Here is a 12,049-nt window from a genome sequence, read left to right on the forward strand (position 1 = left end):
TGGAGGATCCTCCCTCCTCCCTACAGTCTGTGATATCACTGCACATTTAATTAGACAGGATCCGCCAATTAATGGGAGGTCACACTGCAGCTCTCAGCCTTTTAAAAGCAGGCGGAGCCGAACCTTCAGCAGTGCTCCGAGGCTCCGGCGAGGTAAGCCACGTTTTTGTTCCCGTGTTGTCCCTCTTTGGCACATCAGTCAGAAACATCACTGGAAATATGATGGAGTTTGTGTGCGTGCTTTTGTGTCTACTTTCAGATTCTACAGGAGGATGTCTTCCACGCTACTTTGTGCGCTTATTTTTCTGGCTTGTGCTTTGACGTTTAGTGGCGCTCAGAGTGAGTATAACCTGGCATCCTGTAACATGGAAACATTAAACTGGTTTCCATGCTTTAATATTCTTTGGTTTCATTTGTTTTTAATGAAAGCCTTTCCTGGAATGCTTCAGGTTTTTTCTGCTTGTACTCGTTCATATTTACTCTGTTAAATAATTATTTACCTGAGGGGGAACCTATGTGTACCTTATGTATTTGTCACTACAGCAGAAATCAATTTCTGGCAGGGTTGCACAGACTGTGCCCTCAAGCGGGACACATCAGGAGCGCACGTGTCGTCTTATCGCTGCACCCTCTGCCTCTGACATTTATCCTTCTTTTACTGTTACTGACAGCGAGCTGCAGAGGACGGTGCGGTGGCGAGTACTACAGGGGTTACAGATGCCAGTGCGACTATAACTGTCTGTCTTATGGCGAGTGCTGCAACGACTATGAATCTCAGTGCACCACAAGTGAGGCCTTTTCATTCTTTGGATCTGTAGCATCCAGCAGAATTGAGATTTTTGGTCACCATTGCTGAACCCTTACATATGATAACGTCTACAACCAGCCGTGCAGTCTCACTGTGTTTGTGCGTCTATTAAGATGTGTTTGTGTGCAACAGAAAACTCATGTAAGGGGCGCTGTGGAGAAAACTTCAAACGAGGCCGGCTGTGTAGCTGTGACTCTGACTGCATAACGTACAACCAGTGCTGTCCGGACTACAAGGACCACTGCGATGCACAAGGTTGGTCCTTTCTAGCTCATTCAACTCCTGTGTGTATGTGAAGGATTCTTAATGCATGCTAAACAGATAGATTTCATCATCATCCTTAGTTCATCTGTGGAGTCATACAGCCCTTATGTAACAGATTACATTTAGCCATCAATATAATATACCATCAGCTCATGCACGTTGTTATTATATAATTATGGCAATTTGTGACGCAAATTGTGCACAAACGGGAGGAAGATACTAGGATGAATGTGTCTGTGAAGGTTCTCAGTCATCCAAGTCATTGTAGTCTAAGGAGCTTGGAAAGAAAAGCGTCTGGACTTCTTTAAGTTGCTTGAAGACGTTTCACCTCTCATCAGAGGAGCTTCTTCAGTTCAAGGGTCAAATGATGGGGACAAAGGTAAAGATCAAAGGTCACTCTCTCGAGGATGCAAATGTTCACATTTTGGAAAGAGAAGACAGATGGTTTGACAGAAACATCTATGTCCACTGTGAACGACCATCTTTGAACAGAGGGCGGGGCTTACCACACCAGGGGGGCTCTGGGACTCTCCACCATTTGACCCTAGAACTGAAGAAGCTTCTCGGCTGAGAGGTTAAACATCCAGACTTTTTCTTTCCAAGCTTCTTAGACCAGGATGAATGTGACATCTCCACTCTGACTCTGCCTGCATGTCCATCACCAGCATGCACAGTACGGCAGTATAACCGCAGCATGCAGCGCATGCAGTAATCTGCAACGATGCGATGTTTGACAATAATTTCTGTCTTGGTAATTGCTGCAGAACAGAACAGTGGAGAGGCCAGTGCTGCAGCAGCAAAGAAGACTAGTTCATGCAATAATGTAAATGATAACAAATCCAAAGGTATATTTTTCTTGGTAAAAGGTTCGATTCCTCCTAGATTTTCAGTCATTTGGGGTTAAAGGCAGATTTTATATGGGCTACACCAATAATGGTGATTTTTGTTCTCGTTCGTGAACGTTCCCACAGATCAAACTTTGAAAGAGGCAACAGACCAGCTTTCTACGTTCAGTGAGGGAAACGATGGAGGTGAGTTTGCTCTTTTTGAACTTTGCTAGAGAAAGCTATCCAACATTTGGCTCTAATGACAGGAACAAATGCTCACTCAGTCACTTTGATGACTGTCGTGAACTTGATTCGGTGGATTTTAAAACGCATACGTCAGGAGGATGTTTATGGCTGTGAATTTGTCACAGTGGTTTATTTTCGGGGCTAAATCCAGGGGCATTAGCCTCACAGGCCAAATGAAACACAAGGTTGTTGTGAGTGGACTGTGTGTGGGAGGGTTGGGCTGAGTCACAAGAGAGGAAAGCGCTAAATGATGCCAGAAATGAGGACAGGACATTTTCTGGGAGTTTTCTTCAATCAAAGCTCTGAACACTTTTGCATCCAGAGTCCGGAGGAGGACATGTAGGAAAAATAAAGATGGCCGATTAAATGATTAAACTGTTTGTGTGAACCCTGCTGCTGCCAACAGATGACTCTTCAGTTCCTCCGGTTGGTCCAACATCACATCCACCAGATGATCCCACTGATGGTGAGCAAAGCTCTTTCCCAATAAAGTTACACAAGTCTTACGTCCAAGTGCGCACCTCATCTCGCTCTCGTCACATTCTCACAGATGTGTCTGGCTCGATCTTTCCCACTGAAGACTTTTCTAAAACTGAACCTGAAGATCTGGAGGCCAGTCCAGTCCCGGAGATCAGCAGTGACTATGAGCTCTCCACAGTCGACCCGCTGGGTGAGATTTCCACCGAGGCCACCCCGACTGCAGCGAGGACTCCTTCAGACAACGACGACCTCGTCAGCACCACTGCAGAGGCCCCGAGTGACAGCACGAGTATGTGAGATATCTGTTTATGGTATTTGATTCATACAGTTTTTGTGAGTTACTTTAGCAATAGATTGCAGAAAAAAACCCCAAATGTAGCAACTAAGATACAAATTGCAACTAAAATATGCAAATTGATATTTAATTATTTTATTAAATCGATTAAAAGACTTGATTTACAGTGATATGACTTTCTCTCTGCTCACAGCAGCAGCTGACCACGTTTCCAGCGAGCCAACATCAACTTCAGTACCCTCAGTCGAGCCTAGTTCTTCAACCAGCTCCCCACAGCTGGACGCGCAGACACCAGCAGTGGCTATTATGGATGCTGTCTTTCCCTCTGATGAACCAGATAACTCACTGCTCACCGTCACCTCTGCCTCCTCAACCATCCCAGAGGAACCCACTGCAAGCAACCCTTCAGTTCTTCCTTCCACCAGTGCTTCCTCAGTGGGATTTGAGGAGATATCAGTGGTTGAAGCTGTGACCACCCACGCTCCCTCACCCACAACTGCAGCGTGGAGTGATGCCACAGACGATCTGCAGACCTCCAAACCCACCAGGGCTCAAGAACCAGAGCCGACTCCACCTGTGGAAAAACCAGAGCCATACGAGCCAGACCCAGCTAAGACCACTTCTAAACCTGACACGAAGCCCCTGGAAACCCAGAATATAGACGATACAGGAGATTACCAAGCAGGTAAGACTGTTTAAAAAAATAATTTGACCAGATTCTTTATGTCACATGCAGAAAACACCTGAGGGACTCACTCTGTGATGGGCACAAGTATCAAAATTTCCGATAATCTCATTTGTTTTACGAGTCTGGCACGATCACAGGCTGCTACCAGTTTTATGAGCTCAGTTGTTTTTTTCCCTCACGCTGTAAATAAATCTGACATTCCTCTGAAATTGGAAGTAAAGTTCAGCCACATTTAAGAGGTGAAAACAAGCTCATAAAAACAGCAGAAAATGACAGTCAACGCCCAGAAACAGTCTGGGATTACGTGGTGGGTGGTGTTTATTCCCACGGGTGTCTTTACTTTCCCCAGATGACAGCAACGATACAAACCTATGCAGCGGGCGGCCCGTCAGTGGAGTCACCACACTGAGGAACGGCACAATGGTGGTGTTCAGAGGTTAGTGCAGCTCCTGTGCAGGTTTAACTCTAAAAGGATCAGTCGTGTCATCCCAGTCCAACAACAGTGGATTTGCATATAAGAGAGAAACTAACGGAATGCATTGAAGACGGGGAGAACTGAGGGGAAATTATTATGAAGCATTAAACTGAGAGAATGAAATTACAATGTTACAATAGCTTATCTAAAACCCTATATAGTGATATTATCACTTTTACAGGTCACTACTTCTGGTTGCTGGATAGTAACAGGGTGCCAGGTCCACCCAGAGGCATCACCCAGGAGTGGGGCGTCCCGTCACCCATTGACACCGTGTTCACCCGCTGTAACTGCCAGGGCAAGACGTACATTTTCAAGGTAAACGGACCAATCTCAGCAGAACCACTGAGCGCACAGCGTTACCCTTTATCTGCCCAGAGTTTAACACTGCATGGTGTTCACAGGGAAGTCAGTACTGGAGATTTGAAAACGACGCTTTGGACCCCGGCTACCCCAAAGTCATTACAACGGGGTTCGACAGGCTGCAGGGCCACATCACGGCCGCCCTGTCGGTGCCCCAGTACAAGAGGAGGGCAGAGTCAGTCTACTTCTTCAAGAGAGGTAAAAATTAGGGGGGGCGGAGCTTATTAAACTACCAGAAAAGATAGATTTTGCTGTTCATTGCTTCAGAAAGAGAATTGTAATAAACAATGTTTGTGTTTTGAACACATAAAAAGGTTTTAAGATGTTTACTTTCTTTTCCCCTAGGTGGAATGGTTCAGAAGTATTCATACCAGGCTGGTGTCAGGCCAACATGTGGCAAGAAAGTCCAGTATGCCGTTTACACAGTCCGCAACCGAGTAGTTCGACAAGCAGGTAACCCATCAGTTTATTTCGATCATGTAAACAATATACAAAGTTCATTTAGCAAAGAAAAGAAGAGACACAGCTACACAACATAAAGCCAAAACATTTCACTGTCACCTGTTCTGATTCAGTTACATATAGAAGAGCAGGAAGAAGTCATCCCGCCCCTTCGCCACGAGTTATCGGTCAACATTCAATCAGCTTCCTTACTGATAATCTGCAGTAATAATAACGACATATTCCTAATATAATATTTACACCACATTCTATCATTGTGTTTTTGTGGTTCAACAACTTTGCCTCCACTTTTAAAAAGTTAATGTAGAATCCAACAAGAATGAATACATTTTCCATTCACTGAATTTGAACATTTTCCCTTTCTCTATAAGTCAACGAACACAACTTAATACCTCTCTTTATGTTTGTGCACACTAACTTTCACAATAGTTGTGCGTGAACTTCGTGAAGCGAACCCCGGACAATCCTCACTATTGTCAAGCGTGTTTACAGATGTATGACTGGATCCATGCTTGGTTAGACTTTGGCTTAAACGTGTACACGAGCTGCAGCGCACACACTGCACCGAAAAAGCGAGTCATAGCTGGTGGAGAGGAGCAAATAACTGCAAAATGGAAACAAACACCGATCGTACGGTTTATGGGATGAACAAGGGTTAAGAGTTTGTTCACAAAACAAAAACACTGCACTGGTAAGGCCAACACCAGTACGGTTTGGCTTCATGGCACAACTTTAAACCGGATCGTTTCATTTCCAGCCCCTGTTTTAGGACCGGTCATCAACATTCGGACTTCCTGGAGAGGCTTCCCGCCCGCCGTCACAGCCGCCGTGTCTGTGCCCACAACCGCCGAACCAGAGGGCTACAAATACTTTGTCTTCTCAGGACGTAAGTCACACACACCGCACTGTTTACAGAGCTGGAATAAAAGCATGCGGTTTGGCAGTGTTTAAAGCAGCAGTGGGGTTTACGCACGCCTTTGTTGCTCAACTTCAGAAGCACAGAATGTCCTTCACGTGTCCGTCGGCGTGTCGTTAACAAGGACCACGTGTGTGTGTGTTCACCTGCAGCTCAGATTTATTGCAGAGTTCCCACAGTCAAGATTTCCATTTCAATGGTGATGCGTAAGAAAACAGGCGGGTGTCCGTGGACGAGCTGCCCACTACAAACTGTAACAGCGACCGTGTTGATAAACAGCTCTGTGCCGCGTTCAGTCTACCTGAATATAGAGCGGCACCAAGGAAAATATTGTTTTGTAAGTATCAGCTATTAATGTAATCGTCTAATGAACTTGCTGTTTATTCTGCTTCTGCAGCAAAATCCTACAACGTGAGGTTGGATGGTGAACGTCCCGTCATCGCTCCTCCTGCGGCCGGCTCATCACCGCAGTCCAACAACTTCATCAGATGTTCACAGTAAAACAACAAAAATGTTTTCGCTTTGTAAGTTTATTATAATCATCATAAAACACATCAGGATGGACCCAATTACAAGAAAGTATCTAATCGCATTAACAAAATGAAATCAAAGCCAAACACGCTTCATAACTACAGATCAGTCTGAGCTTTCCTGAAGGGAACTACGAGCTCTTCACTTTGATTTTTCCTTCATCGGGCGAATCTTCTCCCCTGTTTCCATGAAGGAAAAGCTTGACCTGCGGAGATGGAAGCATGTTTTTAGACGGGTTTGCTGCACTGATGTAAAAAATTAATAAAAAATAAAAAAATATGGTCAGAGTGACAGTAAAATGTGTTCTGAATAACCACAATGAATGTACCGTGTTTCCTGTCGTGCTTTTCATTAATAAAAGCCTGAATGAAATGTCTGAAGTCCTTTATGAGTGGCCATTTAAAGCAGTAATAAAATCATTGCTCAGTCTTGTGCCCATTATAACGTTCGTGTTACATCACTGTTACCACGAGCTTTCAAACGCGTTACCTCCTCTCTTCATGCGGCCGCCGCGGCTGTCCGGCCATCGTTGGAGCTGTCTGCTGGGCCCGGGCCGGGACTGTTTTGGTGGAGCGCTGCTTGTATCTAAAAAAACAAAAACAAACATAACCTACTGAATATGCAACAAAGACAAAACAGATGGGGAACGGCACAGTCACGAGGCTGCAGTGCACCTGCAGAGCTGGAGGAAGGCTCCTGGCTGGTGGAGGGGAGGCTGCCCTTGTCGGACGCTTGGCTCGACTCCTCCATATCGCCCTGAGACACCACGGGGTCCATCGACACTTCAGCACCGGGCCTGAATCAAACAAAATGCACCTCGGATTATGTAAACTGTGACCTTCGTAACTTCTCTCATTTTGGTGAAGTTATTGAAACCGAGTGGAACGAAAGGTTTCAAAGAGGCAGAAGTTCGAGGCGTGACAAGCTGCTGAGAGGGCGAGGCTCACCGATCAGTGTCTGGCTCCAGGAAGACGTCGTCTCTCTCCTCCCCTGCACCGGCAGCTCCTGGTGTAGATGTGCTCACCATGGGAACAGACTGAGAGGCGTGCTCTGTTGTGTCCGACTGAGCCACTTCTGAAAAAACAGTTACTGGAAGACAGAAAGATGAAAACAAATTTCAACTTTCCAGTAACTTGTAGTGCTCCCAAACCCAAATTTCATCACACTTATCCTAAAAAAAGGATAGTTTTGAGGAAGCTCGGGAAAAGGCAGTGCGACATGCTTTAACGGACACATCCCTTCACATCAGACTGACAGACAGACAAATACCTGGAGCCCCAACTTGTAGCGGAGTGGTGGGAACGCTGCGTCCACCAGACTCCTCCTCGTGAGTGGCTAAAAACAGGGGACTGTCATACATCCCAAGACCTGAAGAGAAGAATTAGTTTGCAGTTAAAGAGACTGTGGTGCGTACTGATGGTTCTTTGGGGTTAACATTTGGTAGATTACCTCCTTGTGACGCGAGCTGACCCAGATCAGAGTGTGAGGAAGAGCTGGTCTGCGGCATGTCCTCTGAAGGGCCAAACCTGAAGCGCGGCACGCCAGCTACCTGTGGCGAGCTGAGAAACAAAAGAGACACGAACGTGAATTAGGCGACTGTGGAGCGACCAAAACGGACCAGTTAAGATTTCATTTTAGAAGCAAATGATCAAGTTTGAATGAATAAAGGCTGGTTTATACGAACTCAAGTCTCAGTTTGAGGAGATGCAGTCAGACAGCTCTACATGACTGCATGTTTGTGGCCTATACACGTGCTGTACTACAGTAATGTGTGCTACAGGATAATGTAGCACACAACACAGTAGTTCTTTGCAGATTTTCCTCCCATTAAATTAACTACACACACACACACACACACACACACAACACACACAACACACAACAAACACCTAATGCATTTTTCTGTATTTTTACTTCTTTCCACACTGTAGATACAAACTCAAGAATCACATATATTAAGTAAGATCTATGGAATCTAAATTTGTTGCCAAGTAGCCGTTCTTTGCTTTGTTGACAGCGCTGCAAACCCTTCTCTCAATGAGCTGAGTAAAGAGAGGCCACAGTCCATCATTACTGAACGTCAGTCAGTTTGAAATTGCGAAAACTCCCCAAGTGCAGTCGCAGAAACCATCAAGCGCTACGAGGAAACTGGCTCACATGAGGACCGGCCCAGAAAAGGAAGAACAAGACGAATTTATCCGAGCATCGGATCACAAGTTAACAACACCTCAGATTAGAGCCCAGATAAATGCTCCAGGAGCTGGAAAACCACGACCTCGTGAAGCTCATCGAGAGAACACCAAGTGTGCAAAGCAGTAATCACAGCAAAGGGCGGCTATTTCAAAGAATCTAAATTTTAAAACATGTTTTGAGTTATTTCACAATTTTTTGTTGGCTACATGATTCCACGTGTGTTCCTTCATAGTTTTGATGCCTTCAGAGAGAATCTATGATGTAAATAGTCATGAAAATAGAGAAAAAACATTAAATGAGAAGGTGTCTCCAAACTTTTGACTGATAGTGTATAAAACAATGTGTTTCTGTCTGATGAGACCAGGTCAAGTTATATGTACAATTTTTCCAACCAACATTCATCAGTCCATTAAATCACGATAGGTGATATATTCACGCAGGTGACTTTTATGAGGGGAGGAGCAACGTAGTCATGCACAGACTGATTTGTGTGCTTAGAAAACTTTGTTTCAGTATTAATATAATATAATAATAATATAGCTACTTTTTGTATTATTTAGTCACTTATTTGAAATGCACCAAACTGCACAAAAGACTTAAAGTTGGGTTTGTTTTTTTTTTTTTTTAATTTTCTGTTCGCCTGAAGAAACTTTTTGATTTTTAACTTGTTTAATTTGGTATTTGTTGTTTGGTTGAGTGCGTAAGACAGATAAACGCAGTTATAATGGAAAAAAGACAGTTTCTCTTCTCTGCGTTTTTTTATTTAAATTACACGTTTTGTTTTTTCTGAACATAGACCACTGCCTTTCTTTCCTTCTGTTATGAGTTTGAGTAAGTGAATCGCTGCATTTGGGCTCACTATTACCGTTTTTTTGTTGACTGCTTCCCTTAGCTTCAACCAACCTTATTAGCAAACTTACTCAAGGACAAATAAATAAATAAATAAATAAATAAATAAATCGCTCTTGTAAAAACGACCGGTGAACGGCTCAGCTTATCGTTGATTAGGGCTGTGCGATATGACCAAAATCTCATATCCCGATATCAGACATTTATCGTCACAACGACATATAATCAAACATTTTACATTTTCTGTAAATTTTGTGAATCTCAGGCAGCTCAACGTGCGTGAAGTGTTTTCAGCTGCGCGTCGTGTAGCTGGAGTCGAGTGTTACACAAGTTTAAACAGCTGCAGTTTTCTTTGTGAGCATTTATTACACGGCTGCGGGCAAAAGCCTGTTCTAAGGTTTATTTTTTAGCACCCGACGGCTCTTTTTAGCTTCTCATCCGTAAACACTCTGCATCATATTTCATGTAATTCAGTTTATTTTGAAAGATCTCCGCAGGATCTTCAGCTTTATTGTGAAAGGTTTATGTTATCAAATGGACGGCGGAGCCACGCGATGGTGTTACCGTCGTTGTTGCCAACGACAACGCATAAAACAGTCACTTGTCCGTCTGTAGTGTGGTTATGTTACATATCAGAGAACTTTCAGAAATTCTACAGTGACATCAAAACGATGAAAAAGTTTATTTTGCGACACCACGAAACAAACGACAGCGTAAAATGAAACGATAGACGTTTTCACATCGTCATCTGATATATATCGTTATATCCAACAGCCCTATCGTCGATGGGTGATAAATTCGTCCAACCTTAAGACCAAGGTTAATTTTTTGTCTGCAAGTCCAACAGTTCGTTTAGCACAAAAACAAAGTGTTGTTTGTTCACATGGAGAAGAATTTCCCCTTTCAACACGACCGAGGATACATTTAAAAACAACAAACAGAAAACTGAAGTTTTGAATGAGCCAGCCGGAGCCACGTCACTGGTGTGAGCTGAAGACGGAGGTGCAGAGATGTCCTCACAATCTGAGTGCTTTGCAACAAAGAGTGGGGAAACTACACTACGATGTATCACGCCAGCTCCTACCCAAGAAAACTGAACAAATCAAAAGGTGCATCAACAGAGTATTAGTGTAATGCTGTGCACTTATACAACCAGCCTAATTTACATTTGCAAAATATTTATTTTTCAGTGGAATTGCACAAACTACAGGTCACAATGAAACCAGGAGAAGTTTCGACATGATTCACTGTTTGTATAAACGTGTAGTTCCTTAAAACCTTTAAAAGGTTTTCTGTGTTCCAACTTGCGGCCCGATGTGTGCGACACTTACTGGATGGCCTGATCGAAACCATCAGAGCGGTGAGGCACCACCAGAGTGGGAGTGCTGGGAACCATCCTGTCATCCTCATCGAAAAAGTGCTGCTGCAGATTGAAAGAAGGAAGAAAAGGGGGTCAAGGTTTCACACAGAGGTTCGTAGGAGTATCATGATGTAAATTCTCAGCCTTTCGATGTGACTCACAGCGCTGCCCGGCACACCGGGAGCAAGTCTGCCCACTGACTGGCGGCGCACTGGGATACGCTGTGAAGGCAGCTGATGCACTGGTCTCCGTGGCGACTGGGGCATGCGTGTACCAGAACTTGTGGGTTGCTCTGCAGAGAAAGCCTCCATTGTGCCACTCTCAACTAAAACAGAATTCAAAGGTTCAAATGAACAAGAGAAAATAAGATTTTAGATAAATATACTTTAAAACACCAAAAATGTAAACAAAGTAACTCCCTTTATAATCAGTATCTCAGTTACTTGTGACATTTAAACCTCCTTTTACCTAAAACATAAGTGAGTCGGGTTAATTTGCTTATTTTTCCCGTAAAGCAAATCTCTTCTTAGCAGTGACCTTTGTTACGCCCGCTTTCAGACAGAAAACACAACACGACACCTTTCTCAGTCATCGCAGACTGTGGATACTAATTGGATGGCGGGACGGTTTGTGAGCGCATGCAGAGTCTGAGGCACAGCTACGTATTCGACAGGGTTTCCTGGAGCTTACAGCTGGGTGTCTGGGAATCCGCCGGCCTTTGGGTGGAGTCGGACGCCCCCAGACTCTCCTCCGTCTCAGTGCCCGGCTCCGTTACGTCAGCTCCCTGAGAAACGAGGGGAAATAAAAGGAAACGAGTCAAAGAAGAAATTCAAAACCACTCCGAGTTTAAAAAAGGCTAAATTTGGCAAACAAAGGTAAGACCAACGAGTAACATAACTTTGATGAGTGAGAGGAAATGCCGAAAGAGAAAGGTCATAAAATGGAGCAGTGCCAGGGTATACTGGCAGAGCATCACATGCAGATTATGATTCACTTTCTCCCCGTTGGAAACTAAAACAACCGTGAGAGAAGCCGAGAGGTTAAAAAAAAAGAAAGAAGAAGTTTGACCTCCGTCACAGAGAAAAACTGAATCAGATAGTGAGACGGTCCAGTGGTCTAACAGGCGAGCCCTGCTTAGCCTCCCTGTACTCTAAACAGGTACTACGGATGGCTTTATCGATTCTTGAGAACGGTCCCGTCCTCTACGGCAGCGGTCTCCAACCTTTTTTGCGCCACAGACCGGTTTTTGCCCGACAATATTTTCACGGACCGGCTTTTAAGGTGTCGCAGATA

General features: G+C 44.3%; 2 protein-coding genes across 6 annotated transcripts in view; one reads left to right on the top strand and one right to left on the bottom strand.

Moving 5' to 3' along the window:
* Window positions 1–6,726, top strand: prg4b (proteoglycan 4b). Of its 4 annotated transcripts, none has more exons than XM_005938510.3 (15): window positions 1–152; window positions 259–338; window positions 671–787; window positions 940–1,062; window positions 1,836–1,916; window positions 2,043–2,102; window positions 2,551–2,610; window positions 2,725–2,913; window positions 3,113–3,604; window positions 3,957–4,043; window positions 4,264–4,400; window positions 4,487–4,643; window positions 4,791–4,898; window positions 5,665–5,793; window positions 6,221–6,726. In XM_005938510.3, exons 2-15 carry the CDS (start codon window positions 272–274, stop codon window positions 6,322–6,324), a joined length of 1,911 nt encoding a protein of 636 aa, XP_005938572.1. In that variant the 5' UTR covers window positions 1–152; window positions 259–271; the 3' UTR covers window positions 6,325–6,726. The 4 variants fall into 4 exon arrangements, with proteins under 4 accessions (XP_005938572.1, XP_014194296.1, XP_014194297.1 ...); XM_014338810.2 differs by having other exon boundaries at window positions 3–152; window positions 2,695–2,913; XM_014338811.2 differs by having other exon boundaries at window positions 5–152; window positions 2,695–2,913; window positions 3,116–3,604.
* Window positions 6,338–12,049, bottom strand: part of tprb (translocated promoter region b, nuclear basket protein) — a 21,970-nt gene continuing 16,258 nt past the window's right edge. For both annotated transcript variants that reach the window (XM_005938514.2, XM_005938513.2), the window contains exons 42-50: window positions 11,447–11,540; window positions 10,918–11,081; window positions 10,728–10,819; window positions 7,804–7,913; window positions 7,624–7,722; window positions 7,302–7,443; window positions 7,029–7,150; window positions 6,844–6,939; window positions 6,338–6,559 (exon numbers count right to left, since the gene is read on the bottom strand). In XM_005938514.2, coding sequence (XP_005938576.1) covers window positions 6,513–6,559; window positions 6,844–6,939; window positions 7,029–7,150; window positions 7,302–7,443; window positions 7,624–7,722; window positions 7,804–7,913; window positions 10,728–10,819; window positions 10,918–11,081; window positions 11,447–11,540 — 966 coding nt within the window. In that variant the 3' untranslated portion in view covers window positions 6,338–6,512. The remainder of the gene's footprint in view (window positions 6,560–6,843; window positions 6,940–7,028; window positions 7,151–7,301; window positions 7,444–7,623; window positions 7,723–7,803; window positions 7,914–10,727; window positions 10,820–10,917; window positions 11,082–11,446; window positions 11,541–12,049) is intronic.

The sequence above is a fragment of the Haplochromis burtoni genome, unplaced genomic scaffold, assembly GCF_018398535.1.
Source record: "Haplochromis burtoni strain Fernald_Lab_line unplaced genomic scaffold, NCSU_Asbu1 Contig_256, whole genome shotgun sequence".
Classification (NCBI taxonomy): Eukaryota; Metazoa; Chordata; class Actinopteri; order Cichliformes; family Cichlidae; genus Haplochromis; species Haplochromis burtoni.